Raw genomic sequence first — 19,858 nt, forward strand, 5'->3', positions numbered from 1 at the left:
ACAATTATGAATATCGTATATTTAAACTGGATATAAGTTATCCTTAACCATGGATAATGATTCAAGGTCACATGGATTAAAACTTTTTTAACTAGAAGCTACCAAAGTTCGGTACTCTTTTTCTTTACACGCACTGTATATCCAAGTTGATAATATTGCTAACTACTGGGTTTCATTGTTCAGTTTTTATCCAGGCGCCCTTTTGGTACAGTTGGTTAATTCACAAAGCGGGAATACATGCTATTTATCGAAAAATATACGATCAAATTTGAATAGGCTTACTTTTACCGCAAATCAACTCATAATACAAAACGTGTCCAGCAGCAGACTATTTCCTATTTCCCTGTTTACGTTGCCTTCAATCCCGTCGAGATTCGTCCTCGTTCTCCATATTCTGTGGACCTTGAATATTAAGGTGAACAGGTGAGATAAAAGTATTTCATAATGTTCATTAAAATTTTAGTTAGTGTTGTTTACTACATTATAAGAGAGAGATGGATATCCTTTGCTTCACTGGTGTACCGTCTGTTTGGAGCAAAAAAATACACCCTTTTTCTATTAAAAAAAATAAGATTGGAATGGAATGGGGATGATAGTAGAATTCTGCCGAGTAGAATTTTAAACAAAAAAAAGGACAATATAACACTGTTTTACATATTTAAAACATCATTATGAAGACTGAAGACCTAGGGAATGCAATGTTGGATACTAAATCAGCATATCACGAGAAACCGCAAAGACTCGGCTAAAAATACGCAATTATGATTCCTAGAACGTAATATTGAATAGAAGAAAACTCATTGTTAACAATTTTGGAGAACCCCGAAATATGGAAAAATGGAAACTTACTGTAAAGAGTTAATACCGCGAAATGTCTTGGTGTACTAATTGATAAATCATTGAATTGGCCTAGACACGTTGTCAAAATAATGAAGGAAATGCAAAGAAATGACGGTGTGATAAAACGGGCAAAGGAATATTTACCATTAATATCTATAAAGTATCTGTATAATGCATTTATGGTGTCTCCCTTTCATTACTTTGTTTTTTGTTTACATGTTCGCCTTTTTTGATAATATAATTTGCACTTATTAAACCGCATATCAAGAAATCAGAATTCGTTTTTTTACAATGGACCAATTATTTGGAATAACCACCCAACTAACCTCAAAAACAGTAAGACTGCAAAACAAATCAAACGATTATTTAAAGAGCACCTCTTGGACTCATAAATGATGAATATTTTGTTTGTATTTCCTTTTTTTTTTTTTTTGGCGCTGCCTGCCTTTCATTATTACCTCTTTTTTTTGTTAAATGATCACCTTTTTGTTAATAAACCTACATATATTAAACCGCATATCAACAACTCGGAATTCAAGATTTTACAATGGATCAATTATTTAGAAAAACGTCCTTTCTAATCTCAAGAGTAGTAAGACTGCAAAACAGTTCAAACGATCAGTTACAAAACACCTCTTGAACTCATAAATGATGAATATTTTGTTTATATTTCCTATTTTTTCTTCCTGATCATTTTTTGTTTGTATTTGATGTTAAGTTTTTCCTGTTATAATTGTTGATATTTTCTTACAATGTATTATATGTTATGTGTATACTTGTTAAGGGGTCAATAAGCCAACCAGTGCTTTTCACGATCCTGCCACTAATATTCATATGTATTTGTTATTGATTTGTAAATTGTTTTTAAAGTGGAAATAAATTGAATTGAATGTCCAAAAAGTAGTTTTCATCCTTCGGCCGAATGGAAAATAGTAAAATAGTCACGTCGCGAGCAGCGTTCTTCTGTGAGGTCAGTTCAAATAAAGTCAACAAAGCCCAAAAGGGAGCTTTGAGATTAATTTCAAAGCAAATCCTCGAGACTCCGTCAAGTGATTTGTTTAGTACTATGAAATGGATCCCAATTGAAAAGCGTTGCGGATTTCAACTCGCTACTATGATGTACAAGTGTGCATATGAATTGACACCATCCTATTTAAAAGAAGGTTTAATTAACGTAAGTGACATTTATCAGTATCATACGAGGCAGGTACGTTTAATTTCCGTGCTAAAGTATAAATCAAAATGTTTTAAACATACACCATCGTGTCTTCAATTTTTGAAAAATGGCAAGCTCTGTGAACACATTTAAATGTATGTTTAAACGATCTTGTAATATCCGTTCCCAAACAGTGAATGCCGAGAGTAGAAAGTAGGAGTAGAATGAGTAGTAATAGTAGTAGCAGTGGTAGTAGTAGGGGTTGTTTTTGTTGTTGTTGTAGTAGTAGCTTTAGCAGTAGTAGTAACAGTAGTAGTAGTAGTAGTAGTAGTAGTAGTAGTAGTAGTAGTAGCTGCTATAATGGTAGGAAGAGTTACATAAACCGGGTAGCAAATACAATTCAAAAAGAAAAACAACAAAGCCATGAATCGTGAATACACCAGTTGTAAACGATTCGTTCATTAATACTAGTACAATGTAAGTGCATAATAGGGATCCGTAAGTATCTAATAACATGTGCGAACTATAATATACAAAAAGCAATATTAATACAAACAATTTATATTTAGGCTGTTAAAACTGAAATCTTTGTGTCCAAATGTATATGGAAATAAATATTTAATTAAGCGGAACAAAGTTTTGGAAGCTTTTTTGACCTGTGTAATACAGTCATAACACGCAAACGACAAGAAATCAGTGACGGATTGATTATACTTTATGATATTTAGCTAATAAAAGTGATTTCTCTGAGATTGTCTTTTACTCTTAAAAGAGTATTAAATGTGTAAGAGTTGAAAAACTAAAACTGATGAAAACATTTGACTTAATTGACCCTTGGTTCAGTCAAGATTGGCAGTTGTTTGTGAAAGTAGACCCCCCCCCCCCCCCATACGAATGTGAAAAGATAATCAAACATAAAGAGAAAAGATATAGGGCAGCAAAAAGAGGGGAAAGTAGTTTAAAGGAAGAATTCTGCTACATTTAGACAAATTACTTTAAAATTGAAAAACGTCTGTATTAATCTTAAATATTAACAAGAATCTATTTTGCAACATGATGAAAACAGGTCAAAGCTATAGTTGTCAATAGTCCTCATGCCTGCTCTGGTATAGAACGTTTCGGCTCCTGTACTACACGCTTTGTCAAAACTTCAGTCCAAAACCCGGCGTACTAACCTAATTTTACCAAACTATAAAGTAATTCAATAGGCTTTGTGTCAGTCCTGGATGGTTGAACTTTATTTACAAAAAAAAACATGCATTCACAGCATAAAAGACGATTTTCTATTTAAAAAAACCTTTAATGATTAGAGGCCAGTTTGCCCCCTCTTGGTAATAAACACAATTTTGTGTTTGTCATACCAGTAAGAGAGTGCTGAAATGAAAAGGCAATATTTCTTTGACTGATGAAAGAGAGGAAAAGAGATCAACAGTGTGATAAGTGATCTGATAACCCTAGTTTACTTCTTTGGTGTGATGGCAGAAAGATAAGGGACCCAGATTGGTCAATTACAAATATTTCCAACTCATTTTCAGTAGATTTGGAAGGATTACAGCAAACTAAATCAATATAAATCAAGATAATTCCTTAAGCTTTCAATATGTTTACATGAATACGTAACTTCTCATTTATGTTTCAGTTATGACCATAACTTTTAAATATTCATGAAGGAGTACGAGTAATCATTGAAAGGGGGCTACACTGCACCCCCCCCCCCCTGAAATAACATTATGGCCCATTAAGGAAGGGCTACACTGCACCCCTTCAAAAGCAGTGCTGCCATTCAGAGCTTTTCGACCTGTGAATATTTATTTACATAATGAGGACCTTCCGAAATCGATTCTTTCTCTTTCGGCATTACTTCCATTATTTCCCCCCCCCCCCTTCATGTGGAAAAGTGATGGAGTTCTCAGTATTTCACCTTCACCAAAATTCATCCTCCTCAGTCTCTAAATAAACAGTTCGAAGGACGATATTACATGCTCTCTTTGATTTGTATTATTATCCATTTCATCAAATTTGAGTATGAAAATGCCTTATCTTTTACTAGGCAAGCCCGTTAAAGCAGTCCATTGCTGCTTAAGAATGGCAAGCATCGTCACCGTGCCCAAAAGTAGCATTCGTTCAATGTATAATTTCACTCTTGTTAAACATTATGTACCTAACGGCTGTACTGTAGTTTTGGGGACCTATACACTCATAAAAGACCACAAGGCCACATTGGAAAAGAGCCTGCATTCGGTTTAAATCTTTAACCGTGTTACGATTGTTCTTTCTTAAATGCACTTTATGACGGAAAAATAAAGTCAAAGCCTCTGTAGGATTATGTAGGTTATGTCTTTGAAAATGACAGTAGTTCAAGAATAAGCCTTTGATATTTGATTGTTGGTTCAACTGCATAAAACATATGGTTGTGTGTGTGTGGGCGGGCGTAAAATGGGGTTAATGTGTATGTGTGGTGAGTGGGTACTTTGGGTGTTTAGTAGAGGGTAAATGAGTGGTGGGTGTTAATGTGGTGTGAGTGTGGATGTGTGTATTACTTATCGTGTATGCATAAAAAGAAAACACGAATTCGATTTTATACACGACAATAAACATGTATACTAGTCTTTATGCGGGGCCAAAAAAAGACAAAAATTGTGTTTAATTGTATTAACAGGATTCCCTTGTGAATTTGAAATAAAACTAAATCAAAGGAGAACCGCGCTCGCTTCCTAATGTTTTTAATATACTTACCATGTATGCGGAAATTTTATATATTTTCTTATGTTATATCTTTATGGCACTTTTAACATGCGTATTCAATCCCTGCTTTAGGCTTGAAGAGGCTGTAAGAGGGAAAGGATGATTTTATCATTCTCATTATTGATGAAGCATTAGGCACTTTTGTACAGAATTCATTGAACATGATGAACTATAAAAGTTAAAACATGCTTTATACCAGCGTTTTTTCAAGCGGGGTGCCGCGAGGGAAATATTTTGCATCCATTGTGAAACTAACGTCAATTTCGTGAAAACTAAATATTAAAAACCTCACTGTGTTTTCACGAAAAGTTAACATTTAAAACTCTTTATTTCCGAAAAGAGTGTGCCGTGACTATCACAAGGTTTTAATAAATGTTGCTTTATACGACTAAAGTTAGTTGTGTAGATTTTGTGGAAGGGCTACAGTGCATCCGTGTAAAGAGCCGTGTTATATGAACATGTAGTCAAGCACCGAGTCTTAAGGAAACTTGGAAATAATTCTACATACATTTTATACAGTTCGTATGCCGAAAAGTGTATCCACATTTCGTTGACCTATTTAATAAGTCATAACCAATAACCAACTTTGAAATCTAATTCATGATGAAGAATAACTTGTTCTCCGTCAAATGGAACCATATTCATGAAATATCTGTAACGGGTGACTGAATACTAGATTCTTGGAAACGTGTGTTAAAATCAGCTTGTACCAATATTAGGCTGACGAAAATAATGTGGGTCGGGCACTATGCATGTGCTTCTTTGGTCTGAAATACTTTTAAAAGTAAAATTATGCCTCGTGCTTCATTTCTTCATCGTTTAAAATGATGCAATGTGTCTAGGCTTTCACAGAAACTAGGATAACCGTGAATATTTTGAACAGCCTACTTACTCCGTGTCTCATGATATTTAAGTTCTCTCTGCTCACTTGTCCATTCCGTCATTTCACATGCATAAGGAGCATAAGGTGCTTATCTCGAATAGTGAATAAAAACTCAAATGTTACTGAACCCAAATGCTAGTAAAACCACATTTGATGTAGGAAATTGACAGTAGACTTTCATAAAAAGGACAACATCCCAAATGAGCTTTATTCATTTTGTATTACCAGGGGTGCGAATATTCATAATATATTCGTAATATTCATTTCTTTGAGTTTCAGTTGACATATTCAGTTGATATCAGACGATTTTGACAATACTTTTTTTAAAGCCTGCTGCTCAGTCATCCGTGGCAGCACAAATATGATTATTGTATCTTTAGACAGGGTATAATTTATCATTAGCCATGAATAATGATTCAAAGTCACATAGATAATAACTTTTTTAATTAGAAGCTACCAAAGTTCGGTACACTTTTTCTTTATACACACTGTATATCTAAGTTGATAATATTGCTAACTACTGGGTTTCATTGTTCAGTTTTTATCCAGGTGCCCTTTCGGCACAGTTGGTTAAATCACAAAGCGGGAATACAAGCTATTTATCGACAGATAAATGATAAAGTTCGAATAGGCTAACTTTTTCCGCAAATCAACTCATATTACAAAACGTGTCCAGCAGCAGACTATTTCCTATTTCCCTGTTTACGTTGCCTTCTTCCCCGTCGAAATTCGTCCTCGTTCTCCATATTTTGTGGACCTTGAATATTAAGGTGAACAGGTGAGATAAAAGTATTTCATAATATTCATTACAATTCTAGTTAGTTGTGTTTACTACATTATAAGAGAGAGATGAATATTCTTTGGTGCACTGGTGTATCGGCTTTTTTGAGCCAAACAAATATTCATGAAAAAGCATAGTTAAAGCCCTTTTAGCTCCTAAAGATGAAATAAGAATGGGGGCTAAGTGGATCTGCCGAGTCATGTTTTAAACAAAAAATGAAGATATCACACTATTTTAGATATTTCAATCATCATTATCAAGACTGAAGACCTGGGGAATGCCATGTTGTATACTAGATCATCATATCACGAGAGACCACAGAGACTCGGATAAAAAAGGCAATTATGATTCCCAGAACGTAATATTAAACAACAAAAAACACACTGCAAACGATTTTCTAAAACCCTGTTATATAAGGAGACTGTGATGTCAATAACTCTGTTAATAGAGTCAAAACCGCGAAACGTCTCGGGTACTAATTGATGAAGAATTTAATTGTACCAATCACGTTGACAAAATGTCAAAAGTAGCGCTTAATAATGTCTGTTTAGTAAAAACGGGCAAAGGAATATTTACCATTAATATCTAAAATGTAGATGTATAATGCATTTGTGTTGCCTTCCTTTCATTATTTTTATTTTAAATCCTATCACTGCACCGGATGAAATGCTAAGGTAAATAAAAAGTCACATTGCGAGTCAGGTTCCTCTGAATGGTCAGTTCAATATTAGGAACACAAATTAACTCCAGAAAGCCCAAAAGGGAGCTGCGAGAATTTTAAAGCAAGGCTACGAGACCCAATGATGTGCATTGTTTAGTACTCTAAGGGCGCGTTCATGCTTGATTTTGAAGGCAGAATGAGCGATTTGTAACGCTCATCGTAAACGCTCATCGTAATCGCAGTTCCACGGTGCACTGTTCATGCTCACTTCTCCAGGCAATTCTCCTTGGGTGGCCTTCAGCTGGATTCGCAAACCTGTGTGCGCATGCTACGTAGACCCACTAGAGGTCAGTGCGTTGACCCCATTTAAACGCGTTTACAAATTGTAAACGCATCTTTTTGTGAGTTTACGATCGGCGATCGTGATCGCCGTTTTTCGGTGATTCTACAAAAGTGAGCATGAACGCAATCGTGTTTTAAACTAAACGCGTAACAGATGCCTGATTCTGGCCGTCAAAATCAAGCATGAACGCGCCCTAAAATGGATGCCAATCGATCAGCGTTTCGAATTTCAACGCGCTATATGATGTACAAGTGCACACATACATTGGCACTATACAAGAAGGTTAAATTAACTTAAGTGAAATTTATTAGAATTTTTCGCGGCAGGCAGATGCAGGATTACTTTCTGTGCCAAATTATATAACAAAATGTTTTAAACGTACCCACTCGTGTCTTCAATAACAGTTTTTAATCATTTGGACAAATCGTTAAGAATAGTGTGGATCTTTTTTGAGCCAAGATCGTCTTTTTGCTTTCTTTATTGGCTTCAGAAACTATATGAGGTTATCAACAACAAAAAATGTTTAAAAAAATGATGATTATATTATTCATTGATTTAAAAACAGATTAGATCTAAACATGTTATACGATATGACAAATATGCAACAGTACTTTTGTTGGACAATTCCACACTTATTTAAAAGATAAACAAAACATACAAATATACATGTTTAGACTTACTTTCTTCTGTGTTTTTTCTGATATTGTTTTTAGTTTATATTCACGATTTTTTAAGCATTTTTTGTTATCAAACATGGTCTCATGATAAACCAACCCTGTATTAATGTCCGAAAAAAATAATGAATACATCTGTAATAATTTCAAACATTTTTTGTTTTATTGTGCAATATAAGAAAAATAATTTTAAAATTGTATTCTCAAGATCTAAAGTAATAACAGAGTCATAATACAAAATCCCTCTGATGTACGTATCTTTAGGTGAATCTAACTTGACTTTAAAAGTACAAATCTGGTATGAAATGGTGTTGATATTTTCTGCCAAGCCTTACTTTTTTAATGAATATACAAAGAGAGTATTGAAGTAAGTGTCCTTTTGTTATATATGTTAAAACTTTCAACAAACCGTGCTCGTTTATCTTATTTTTAATGTTCCTTTGGCAGATGTTCTCTTCTCCAACAAAATTTGACTGAATATGTTATTGTTGTTGTTTGGTATTATCGGCGTTTCATTCTTTTTTTATAATATTTACGCCTTTCACTTTATTTTATACTATTTGTAAATTTGTAATGTTCTAAATCATATTTTTGTGATAATATAATCTCAGATCCACCCCAGCCTTTTTCCCCCCCCCCCCCCCCTCTACCACCCAAACCCATCCCGTAAAGAATAAGGGTTTGTGATATGAAGAAATATAACTCAAAATCAATCCATTTCCCTGCTGCAAAAATGTGATTTGTACTAACTTAGTTTATCTAATCACAAAATGTAAACTATTATTTCACATAGTTTCTGCATTCATGAATATGACGAGTGTATATAAAGCAATTTTTCATTACTGTATCATTATATGGAAACAAATCTATTGGACAGTGACAATAGTTTGTCCTATAGACAATGAAGCTAGGACGAATGGTGTAACTACTGGACAAGGGCATCATGCATGCTACCATGCTACCCCTTTATTAAACTACAGTGGCTCCCGTTTGCTAACAGAATCACTGGATAGTTGTCTAACTCTCAGATCTGTATAGACCTCACATTCGTTTTTACATCTCGTCTCTCTTCCAGGAACATTTACATCGGCTCCTCCCTTTCTCATTCCCGAATGCCCCAAACATGCGACCAATAAATTACTTTCAATCCTTTGCCCTATTGCTTTCGAACAACCTCCATTTTTCAAAATTTTGCTTTAAAACGAGGGACATCGTCATTAGAAAATGAGTAGTAAAAGTCGTAGAAGTTGTAGTTGTAGTAGTAGTGGTGGTGGTGGTAGTAGTATTAGTAGAAGAAGTAGTATAGAAGTAGTAGAATAGAAGTAGTAGAATAGAAGTAGGAGTATAGTAGTAGTAGTAGTAGTAGTAGTAGTAGTAGTTGTAGTCGTAGTAATGGTGTCAGTGGGATGATGGTAGTAATAGAAGTTTAGTAGAAGTAGTATTGAAGTAGAAGTAGTAGTTGTGGTGGTGGTGCTGCTGCTGGTAGTGTTAGTACTAGTATAAAAAGGAGTCGTAGTAGCAGTTGAAGTAGCTGACATAATGGTAGGACGAGTTACATAAACAGGGTAGGCGATACAATTCAAACAAAAAACAAAAAACAAACCCATGAATCATGAATACACTAGTTTTATACCATTCAATCATTAATGCCGTTACAATGTAAGTACATAGGATGGACCGATAGGTACAAGTTTATGAATAAAATGTGCAAAGTACAATATACTGAAAACAATGCTAATACGAACAATTTAGATTTAAGCTATTAATACTAAAATCTTTGTCACCAAATATATATGGAAATCAATATTTAGCCCAGAGGTAGAAAGATTGGGAAGATTTTTGACTTGTGTAATGCAGTCATAACACGCAAACGACAAGAAATCAGTGTCGGGTTATTTATACTATATGATATTTAAATAATTAGAGTGATTTATCGGAGATTGTCTTTTACTCTTAAAGGTGTATCGAACGTGTAACAGTTGAAAAAAAAACTGATGATAAAATATGACTCAATTAACTCCAGATTTAGTAAAGATTGGCAGTTTTGGGTGAAAAGAGACCCCCCCCCCCCATATAAATGTGGAAAAAGAACAAACTTAAAGAGAAAAGATAGAGAGGCAGCAACAAGAGGGGGAAGTAGTTTAAAGGCAGAACTACTTTTAGACAAATTACTATAAAATTGAAAAGCGTCTGTATTAATCTGAAATATTAGCAAGGATCTATCCTACAGCATGATGAAAACTGTTCAATGCCATACTCGAAAATAATCCACTCGCCTGCTCGGCTAAAGAAGGGTAGGGCTCATATACTACACGCTTTAGAAAAACTTCAGACCAAAATCCGGCGTACTAACCTAATTTTACCAAAATATAAAGCAATTCAATAGGCTTTGTGTCAGTCCTGGATGGTTGAACCTTATTTACAAAAAACCGTGCATTCACAGCATGAAAGACGTTTTTCTATTTAAAAACACAATCTATTATGGTAAGAGGCCAGTTTGCCCCCTCGCGGTAATAACCCCAAGTTTGTGTTTCCCATAACAATGACAGAGGGCTGAAATGAAAAAGCAATATTTCTTTGACTGATGAAAGCGAGGGAAAGCGATCAACAACGTGATATGAAATCTGATAACCCTAATTTACACGTTTGATGTGATGACGGAAATAAGAGACACAGATTATTCATTTACCGAAGTGATTACAGCAAAATGAAAACAATTTATATACTGATAATTCCATGATCTTTCAATATATTTATGATGATACGTAACTTTTCATTTATGTTTCATTTATGACCGTAGCCTTTGATTATTCCTGGAGAAGTACGAGTAATCGTTGAGAGGGGGGCTACACTGCATCCTCCCCTCCCCCTCAAATAAAATTGTTTTTCATGAGGGAAAGGCTACACTGCACCCCCCCCCCCCCCCCCCCCCCTTCAAAGAGCGGTGCTGTCATTCAGGCCTTACAACCTGTGAATATTTAATTTGCATAATGAGGACATTTTAAGATCTATCCTTTCTATGTTGACACTTCCCGTGAAAAAGTGATAGAGTTCTCAGTATTTCACCTTTACAAGAATTCGTCCTCCTCAGTCTATAAATAAACAGTTAGTAAAACGATATTACATGATATCTGTGACTTTCATTAAAATCCATTTCATCTAACCTAATGATAACTGCCATAACAATTATGACACAAATAAAAGAAATAATATTGCTCTCATTCATTACTTAAAAATGGCCTTAATAAAGTACTTTATTGTGTACAACTGTTGTCAATTCAAGTATGGAAATGATTGCACTTTTAATGGGCAAACCCTGTAAAGCAGTCAATTGCTGCTTAAGAATGGCAAGCATCGTCACCGTGCCCAAAAGTAGTATTCGTTCAATGTATAATTTCACTCTTGTTAAACATTATGTACCTAACGGCTGTACTTGTTAAAGGACCTAAACACTCATAAAAGACAACCAGTCCACTCTACTAAATTTTAAACCGGGTTGAAATTGTTCCTTTTTCCATAAACTTAATGAAGAAAAAATAAATTGATAGCCTCTGTATATAGGATATTGCATGATATTTCTTTCAACATCAAAGTACTTCAAGAAAAAGCCTTTTATATTAATTGTTGCTTCAACTATACATAACAAATCTGGTTGTGCGTGTGTGGGTGGGCGTAAAATGGTGGTGATATGTCTATGTATTGTGTGTGTACTTTGATTTTTCAGGAGAAGATAAATGAGTAGGGGTGTTAATGTGGTGTGGGTGTGGGTGTATATTTTTAAACTGATAATAATATATTATATTAATATAACTAGGCTCTCACAGAAACTTGTTTTAATCCATAAGATATCATTTTAGTCTACAAGATAACCTTAAATTATGTTGAACAGACTACTAACTCCTTGTCTAATGATATTCAAGTTCTCTCTGCTCGCCTGTCCATTGTGCCATTTCACACGAACAGCATAAGGTGTTTATCTCGATTAGTGAATGAAAACACAAATGTTACTAAATAATAGTAATAATATTAAATTTGTATATAGCGCTTAACACAAATGTCACTAAGCGCTTTACAAATATACTAAACCCAAATGCAAGAAGAAAAGAACATGTGATGGTATCAAAGAAATTGACAGTAGACTTTCAAAAATAAAAGATAAAGCTTAGATTTAAGCTATTAATACCGGAATCTACATGACCAAATATGTAAAATTTGACTCAATTAACTCCAGGTTCCGTAAAGATTGGTGGATGTGCGTGAAACGGACTACCCCCGCCCCACCCACATTAATGTGGAAAAAGAACCAAACATGAAGAGAAAAAGACAGAGGGGCAGCAAAAAGTTGGGAAAGTAGTTTAAAGGCAGAATTTTGCTACATTTAGACAAATTAATATATAATTAAAAACGTCTGTATCAATATTAAATATTAGCTAGGATCTATTTTGCAGCATGATGACAGCTGTTCAATGCCATAGTTGAAAATAGTCCCCATGTCTGCTATGGTATAGAACGGTACGGCTCATGTACTACACGCTTTGTCAAAAATTCAGTCCAAAATCCGACGTACTAACCTAATTTTACCAAAATGAAAAAGTAATTCAATAGGCTTTGTGTCAGTCCTGGATGGATGAACCTTATTTACAAGGTCATGCATTCACAGCATAAAAGACGATTTTTTTTTATTTTTTTTTTTAAATCTATTATAATAAGAGGCCAGTTGCCCCCTCGTAATAATAACCCCAGGTTTGTGTTTCCCATAACAATGACAGAGTGCTGAAATGAAAAGGCAATATTTCTTTGACTGATGAAAGAGAGGGAAAGAGATCAACAACATGATATGAAATCTGTTAACCCTAATCTGATAACCCTAATCTGATAACCCTAATTTACTTGTTTGGTGTAATGACAGGACTCAGAATTTTAAAAACATATAATTTCCAACTCATTTTCATTAGACTTTGAAATGACTACAGCAACCTAAATCAAATTTAATACAGATAATTCTTTAAGCTTTTAATATGTTTACATGAATACGTAACTTTGCTTTTATGTTTTATTTGTTACCACGACCTGTAAAACATTCCCGGAGGAGTACGAGTACTCATTGAGAGGGGACTACACTGCAGCCCCCCCCCCCCCTCATAAAATAGCATTGTTGCCCATAAGGGAAGAGCTACACTGCACTTCTGTAATGGGTAGAGATGTCATCCAAGGCCTTAGTTTCAACCTGTGAATAATTGTTAATAATTTTATACCCAAGTCGACTTTATCATTAATCCTTTTCGTTTCTGAAAGTTTGAAGCCACCTTGTCACACTCGATTAAGTGACAAAAGCGGGAATAGATTATAGTCCACGCATCTGTATCTATATTCAATATATCATATGGTATCACTTTATTAATATCTCCTGCACTACATTACATGCAAGAATTTCGCCTTTTTTCCTGCTAGAGGTTCTCTTTATTTTACAGAGCTGTTTGACCTCGCGAAGGTGAACAAGTGAGAGCAAATTTGTCATAACAATTGTTACATGGAGATAAAGTTAAGATCAATCGACAAAGAATAGAGCACAGTAGAAGGTGGGCCATAGTTAGCATGCGAGTGAAAGGTTGAAAAGAGGATCTGTTTACCCTTGCTGATAATTTTGCCATCACTACGTAAATTATAATAATAATCAAAATTTCATTAAAACGTTTACTTGTTAAACTCATCTATCTGGATAATGTCAAAACACTTTTAACTTAGAGAGGATTTATTTTCTGCCCTTTTTTATGTATGCTGCTCAATAATTTTTATATCAAAACTGAGATATGTTTGAGTTTGATAGGCAAAGTGTAAATAATAATACTAACAGTAATAATAGGCATTTCTATAGCGCCGTCATACCAAAAGACGTTAAAAGACGGGAGTTTCTGCTACCTTGTTTGGCGTTCAACAATAAGGGATAGAGCAACGTCGATCTGGCGCTGCTCAGTGGCTACCGGGCTCACGATCAATTGCGCAAAAAGAATTTCGATTTCCGGTTTAACTTAATAAATTACCATTTACCTCACCACAAATCCAAGAGTTGATTAATCTTCATTTGCTACTCTCAACCCAGGTAAAAATGTGTACCTGAAAGTTGATGGGATAAAGATAACAGCGGGGTCCCAAAGAGAAGCAGTGATAATACTGATGCGGCTACTGATGATAAATATCGTGGAGTGAAATTGAATATTACACTTAAATCAGACTCGTTCGGGGTTTTTCTAGATCTTATTCATAAAAATGATGTCGAATTAATAGAAATAAGAAAATGAAGGGGTGATCGAGATTCAGCAAGTCGCAGTTTTTTTGAGAGTCTAAAAAGAACTGTTGGTCTTCGCCTATAGAAAAGCCCTGAAAAAAAAACTTTCCAAGTTTACGGTATTGATCCAATAAATGTGTTAATCTGTCTCAACCCATATTAAATAATATGCTTTGGTCATCGTTAGGAGATGAAAGAAAACAAGTTACATGTACCTAACTTTCTTATATCAAATTTCAAATTTCGAATACTTCCTGATAATATGTTCTTCAGCATCCAATATTGTAAAGGTATATAGAGTATAGAGTATTTTACCAAACCCAGTACTTTTATATAACCTGAATATGGTTTATAAATCTCAAAGCTAAAATAATGACAGCTTATTGATGTAGTTCCTGAATAAGTAAGTAAGATTGTATGTACGTACTTCTTATTCATCATCTAGCATGTCCTCAATGAGTGAACAAGATTTCTGGCGTGTTTTGACACACATTGCTGAAAATATGAAGACAGATGAGGAAACTGGCAAACTAGGATTGGAACTGGGAATCCCACAATACGATATCGAAGGCTCCAAGGTCGCAAACCGACACGGTATAGTTTACGAAGGGACCTTTAATATGCTCAAAAAATGGTCGAGGCTACAACATCAGGAAACAAGCTTAAGGATCTTAAGACAAGCCTTGGAGAGGGTCCGCAGGATAGACCTATGTGAAAGCATGGACCGCGGTGAGAGTACTTCTTCAATACCTGACGTTGCTGGTAAGTATCGTGTAGAGGTGTCGTGCTACAGTGGTTTGTTCACTTGACTATAAATCCAACGATTGGGGGTTCGAATTCCTAACAGGCAATAACGTGTAATGTGGTAAGGCATTGATCCACATTTGCCACTCTCCACCCAGGTGTAAATGGGTATCCGACATGCCCCAGCGTTACATATATAGAAGCACGGCGTGATGGACATGTGCGTGTTACAGAAAGTCATCATTAGTTATCATTATTATTACACGCCATGTAATGCGCTTATCTAGGGCATGATAATGGTTAGTCCTTTCGCAGTGCACATGTCATCAATAGTGAACCTAAAGAAGGGTTCTTCCGTTGAAGTATTTCGTTGATTTATTTCCTTAATGTGATCCTTGAACAATTTCAGTTCTGATGACCTAGGGGCAATTTTGGGGCGATACAATAGCATAAAGCCTAAATGATGCCGGGTAGGCAAATAAAAAAAAAATCTATCTGTCCAAACCTCTTATGTGATACCTGTGCTAAAGGGTTACGAGGGGCATTTAATCCATTTTGAATGTTAGCTTTGCAATTTAAGGTCATATATAGTGCTTTAAGGTGAAATCAGTTAACCGTGGACTTGACGGTGGATAGGGCATCTTTATAACTAGATTATTGGCTTAATATAAATGAAGGGGTTTGTCGAACAGATTTTCATAAATGACCGGTGCTTCATATTGTTCACACACACAAATGTTATTCTGGGATTATGCTTTTAAATCAACAAATTATTAATAATTATTGATGAACAGTTCAACACATATATTTTTCGTTTGGAACAGGACTTTTAGATTTAAGTATGAAGATAACAGAACCGCGGCGTACGCAGGTTTTTTTCAAGGGGGGGGTTAAAATTTTGAAGTCGGGCCAAAGATTTCGCAACGACTCAGCCAGCCGCTGAATAAGCGCGGAGGGGGGGGGTAAGAGGACATATGTTTGTTTTTTTGTCCCGAAATTTGAAAAATTTACCGAACGGCATTCCGTTCCGTGGGGGGGTAAGGTCATCTTTTTTAGGGCATCCATTAGGATTTTTTTTTTTATTATTACAAAAATCAAAACTAAAAAGGGGGGTGGTTTTCCCAAAAAACATACACATACAAAAAAACTGAAGGGGGTTTTAACCCCACCCCCCCCCCCTGCTTACGCGCCTGAACAGAACTATATAATTTATCTATATAAAAAAATTCGGATCATCTTTGTTATGGAACAATACTGTTATATATAAGTATAAAGATAAAAGTACTATATAATTTATATATCCAAAACAATCGGATGATCAATAACAGATCGTGTATCGTATGTTTCTGGTTTAATCTATGTTGTCCTGACTAGAACAAAATATTGTGCTAAACATCTTCATAGTCAAAAGGAATGTTAATGACATTTAAGCTTGCCGTTATTGTCAAGTTTAAATTCAGCGGTGCTTTTAGTTTTTATTTATTGATTTTTGTTATTAATGGATTTTAATCAATCTATTGATTACTTTATATTTCTTTATGAATCATCAAAAAGTTATACTTCAAAACACACAAGAAGTAGTTAATTGCTCACTCCAACATAGAATGTTGATAGGATATGTCCAGACATACAGTGAAAATGCCTGTTCTTTAATAAATTGTCTTTTTGTGATTATAATAATTATAACGATTCCTAAGCATTTTCAATATACATGATTCTGTTCTGGTCAAGATTGTGCACCCTTTCTCAAAAGAGGCTTATATTTTACCAACCGCTGTCTTTGATTGTTCTGCTTTCATGCAATTCAAATTGTAACATTACACATTAAAAATTAAAAAAATTGAAAACAAATCAATATAATGCATGCATTCATGATTTTTAAATTTTCGAAAAAGTTCTATCATCTATCTGCTTCTTTTCCTGTTAGCTTTTGCTTTTGCAGAAACAGAGTCAAATGAGCTGAGTAACATCAAAGAGAAGCTGGGTAAACTCAGAGAGGATCTGAAAAATTACAGAAAGCATGATAAGACGAGGCCAGAAGTAGTTCGGATTGGACTGTATGGCGTTATTGGGTGTGGAAAATCTGCTTTTGCCGATTCTATTAAGCAAGCTTTCACTGGTAAGTAAAGCGGCTCAAAAAAATTGTACAAGCACAACTGTGATTTTTTTACGGCAAAAATTGCCATATCTGCTTGAATCGTAATGAGAATGTTATCATGATGAAATAGTATTACTATTAAATATTTCATTTCATTTCATTTATTTTCCACATTAAAAACCAGAAGAATATACAAGGTAAGAAAATACATTTTATACATTTGACACATAGAGCAAATGAAAAACAGATACATAAGCATAAAAGAACAATGAAAATCTACATCAGTTAACAAAAATCAACATTAAAACATAAAAAGGTGAGTAATGTAGATGGGGCTAGAAAAAGCGAAGCTTATCGAGTCTAGCCCCGGTAGCAATGAAGGGGAAGTCCACCCTGAGAATGTTTGTGGCCAAGTAAAGGCGGAGTAAACCCATCCTCAGGGTGGACTCTCCCTTCACATGTCTGGTTTTATAATTAGATTAAATTGACCCGATGAAAACATAATTGCGATTTGAAACATAATATTAATTATTTTTTAGATTGATATAATTATTTAGAATTGCAGAGGTATTTTTTATATTTAAATTTAAATTGTCGTAATGATGCGGATTGTTTGAGACTGTCATCTAAAGCAGACTATGTAAGGTAACCCTGGTACTTAACATTTCTTTGGCCAGTAGCAGTTCTGTAATAAATGCTATGCAAATTCTTGGAGTTTCAGGTCTTATAACAATGTACATCATTGTTGCATCTAAACCAGTTTTAAAGAGAGTTTGGTAATAGTCCCTTTTCAGACCTGTACATAAATTCTCCCAGTTGTAATCTACCTAATTCATATACAGTCAAAACCGTATCAGGACAATTACCCCCTGGGCAATCACCCCCCGGAAAATAACGCCCCGGAAAACTACCCCCCAAGGACAATTACCCCCCGGAAATTTACCCCCCGGAGAATTACCCCCCGAGGACAATTACCCCCCAAGGACAATTACCCCCCGGAAAATTACCCCCCGGAGAATTACCCCCCGAGGACAATTACCCCCCGGAAAATTACCCCACGGAGAATTACCCCCCGAGGACAACTACCCCCGAGGACAATTACTCCCCGAGGACAATTACCCCCGAGGACAACTACCCCAGGACAATTACCCCCCGAGGACAACTACCCCCGAGGACAATAACCACCCGAGGACAACTACCCCCCCAGGACAATTACCCCCCCCCCCCTCGAAACACCATTACCGCGGCCCGAGGTCAATCACACCAAGGGAATTTGTAACACTGTGACGTATAATGCGAGCTTCTCTTCAAATTGCTATTCAGAGAAAATGTCACGAACTTTCATTTTCTTAGTTATTTATGACGGAATAGATTTGTTTCGTACAGGGGTTGTGTATAAATTATATTTATATTCGTAGCTCACATTCAAAGCCCTCGTACCCATCTGCCAAATCTTTTTGCTTGACGTACATGTATCCTCCAAGGAGGAGATTTCACCCACCCCTCTCGCTCTGTATCCATTCCACCTTTGTAAAGTATGACTTAATATGCCACGTGTATTGAATCAAATTCAATTGCCAGAAGACGCATGTATCAAATCGAATTCAATTGCCAGAAGACGCATGTATCAAATCAAAGTACGGAATTTACATTTCTTAGAAATTTAACAATACATTGCGCGCAGATGAGTACGCGTTAATACAGCTAGTCTCCCCCAAAATGGCCCAACAAAGAAATTAGGATGTAAGATATCATTATTTATGCATACTCTGTAACTTTTCTAATCAGCTGATCGTATATTTGTCTTTGTATGTATAATGGGCCCTCATCCATGATCTATTCCAAAATTAAGGTTCTCTTCATGTTTATAAATGTAATGTAATATATATATATATATATATATTTCTGTTGTCATGGTGAACTAAAATATGTTTTCTTGTACTGTGATTTATTTTGAAATAAAAATTGCCTTCAAGTTAAATATATGGTATGTACGGTGCCATATTAAAAGAAAATAAGTATCCGCACTTGGGTACATTCATCTCAATGATTTTGTAATTCCAGAGCAGCGTTTTTTTCAATTGGGGTGCCGCAAGAGAATGTTAGTTACATGACAATTGTTTTTGGCAAACGTTGATTTTGTGAAAAACAAATACCAGAAACGGGTAAAATGTCTTTCTTCCTCGCTCGCTGACAATATTTTGCGAATATATATCTTTTATTTCGACATTACATTGTTACCACACTCATCACAATTATAAACATGATGAATCAAGGCAACGAGAGGCCCGAATATCCTCATATTCGTGTATCAAGGTCATGACCGAATATTTCACTTTATATTCGTGTACATTCGGCGGTGAGGCGCCCGCATACCTTAAATCTGTGCTAGTGTGTTGATTACAACATTATGTTTTACCATTTTGAAAATGTCTTGTCCTTGTTTTTCTTGCTCGTTCACTAAACCAAGAAACAAATGTGCCCATACGTGTGTACATAGCACTTGACGAGTGCCAGAGTGATGCAAAATAAATAGTTTGTGAAGAATTTAAGATTGGGCGAAACTTTTCATTTCTTAAGAGGGCATCGTGTCGAACAAAAAGTTGAAATAACGCTGCACAAGAGAAATCCTTCGTAGAAAACAGCA

At 35.3% G+C, this 19,858-nt stretch overlaps 1 protein-coding gene across 3 annotated transcripts in view; it reads left to right on the forward strand.

Moving 5' to 3' along the window:
* Nucleotides 1–19,858, forward strand: part of LOC105443692 — a 37,243-nt gene continuing 17,385 nt past the window's right edge. Inside the window, exons 1-3 of one of the 3 annotated variants that reach the window (XM_030977604.1) lie at nt 1–423; nt 14,815–15,131; nt 17,041–17,232. In XM_030977604.1, coding sequence (XP_030833464.1) covers nt 14,816–15,131; nt 17,041–17,232 — 508 coding nt within the window. In that variant the 5' untranslated portion in view covers nt 1–423; nt 14,815. Of the gene's footprint in view, nt 424–6,080; nt 6,403–14,814; nt 15,132–17,040; nt 17,233–19,858 lie in introns of those variants that run through there. The other 2 variants (XM_011677186.2, XM_030977605.1) reach the window with 2 other exon arrangements.

The sequence above is a fragment of the Strongylocentrotus purpuratus genome, unplaced genomic scaffold, assembly GCF_000002235.5.
Source record: "Strongylocentrotus purpuratus isolate Spur 01 unplaced genomic scaffold, Spur_5.0 spur5_scaffold_1, whole genome shotgun sequence".
Lineage (NCBI taxonomy): Eukaryota > Metazoa > Echinodermata > Echinoidea > Camarodonta > Strongylocentrotidae > Strongylocentrotus > Strongylocentrotus purpuratus.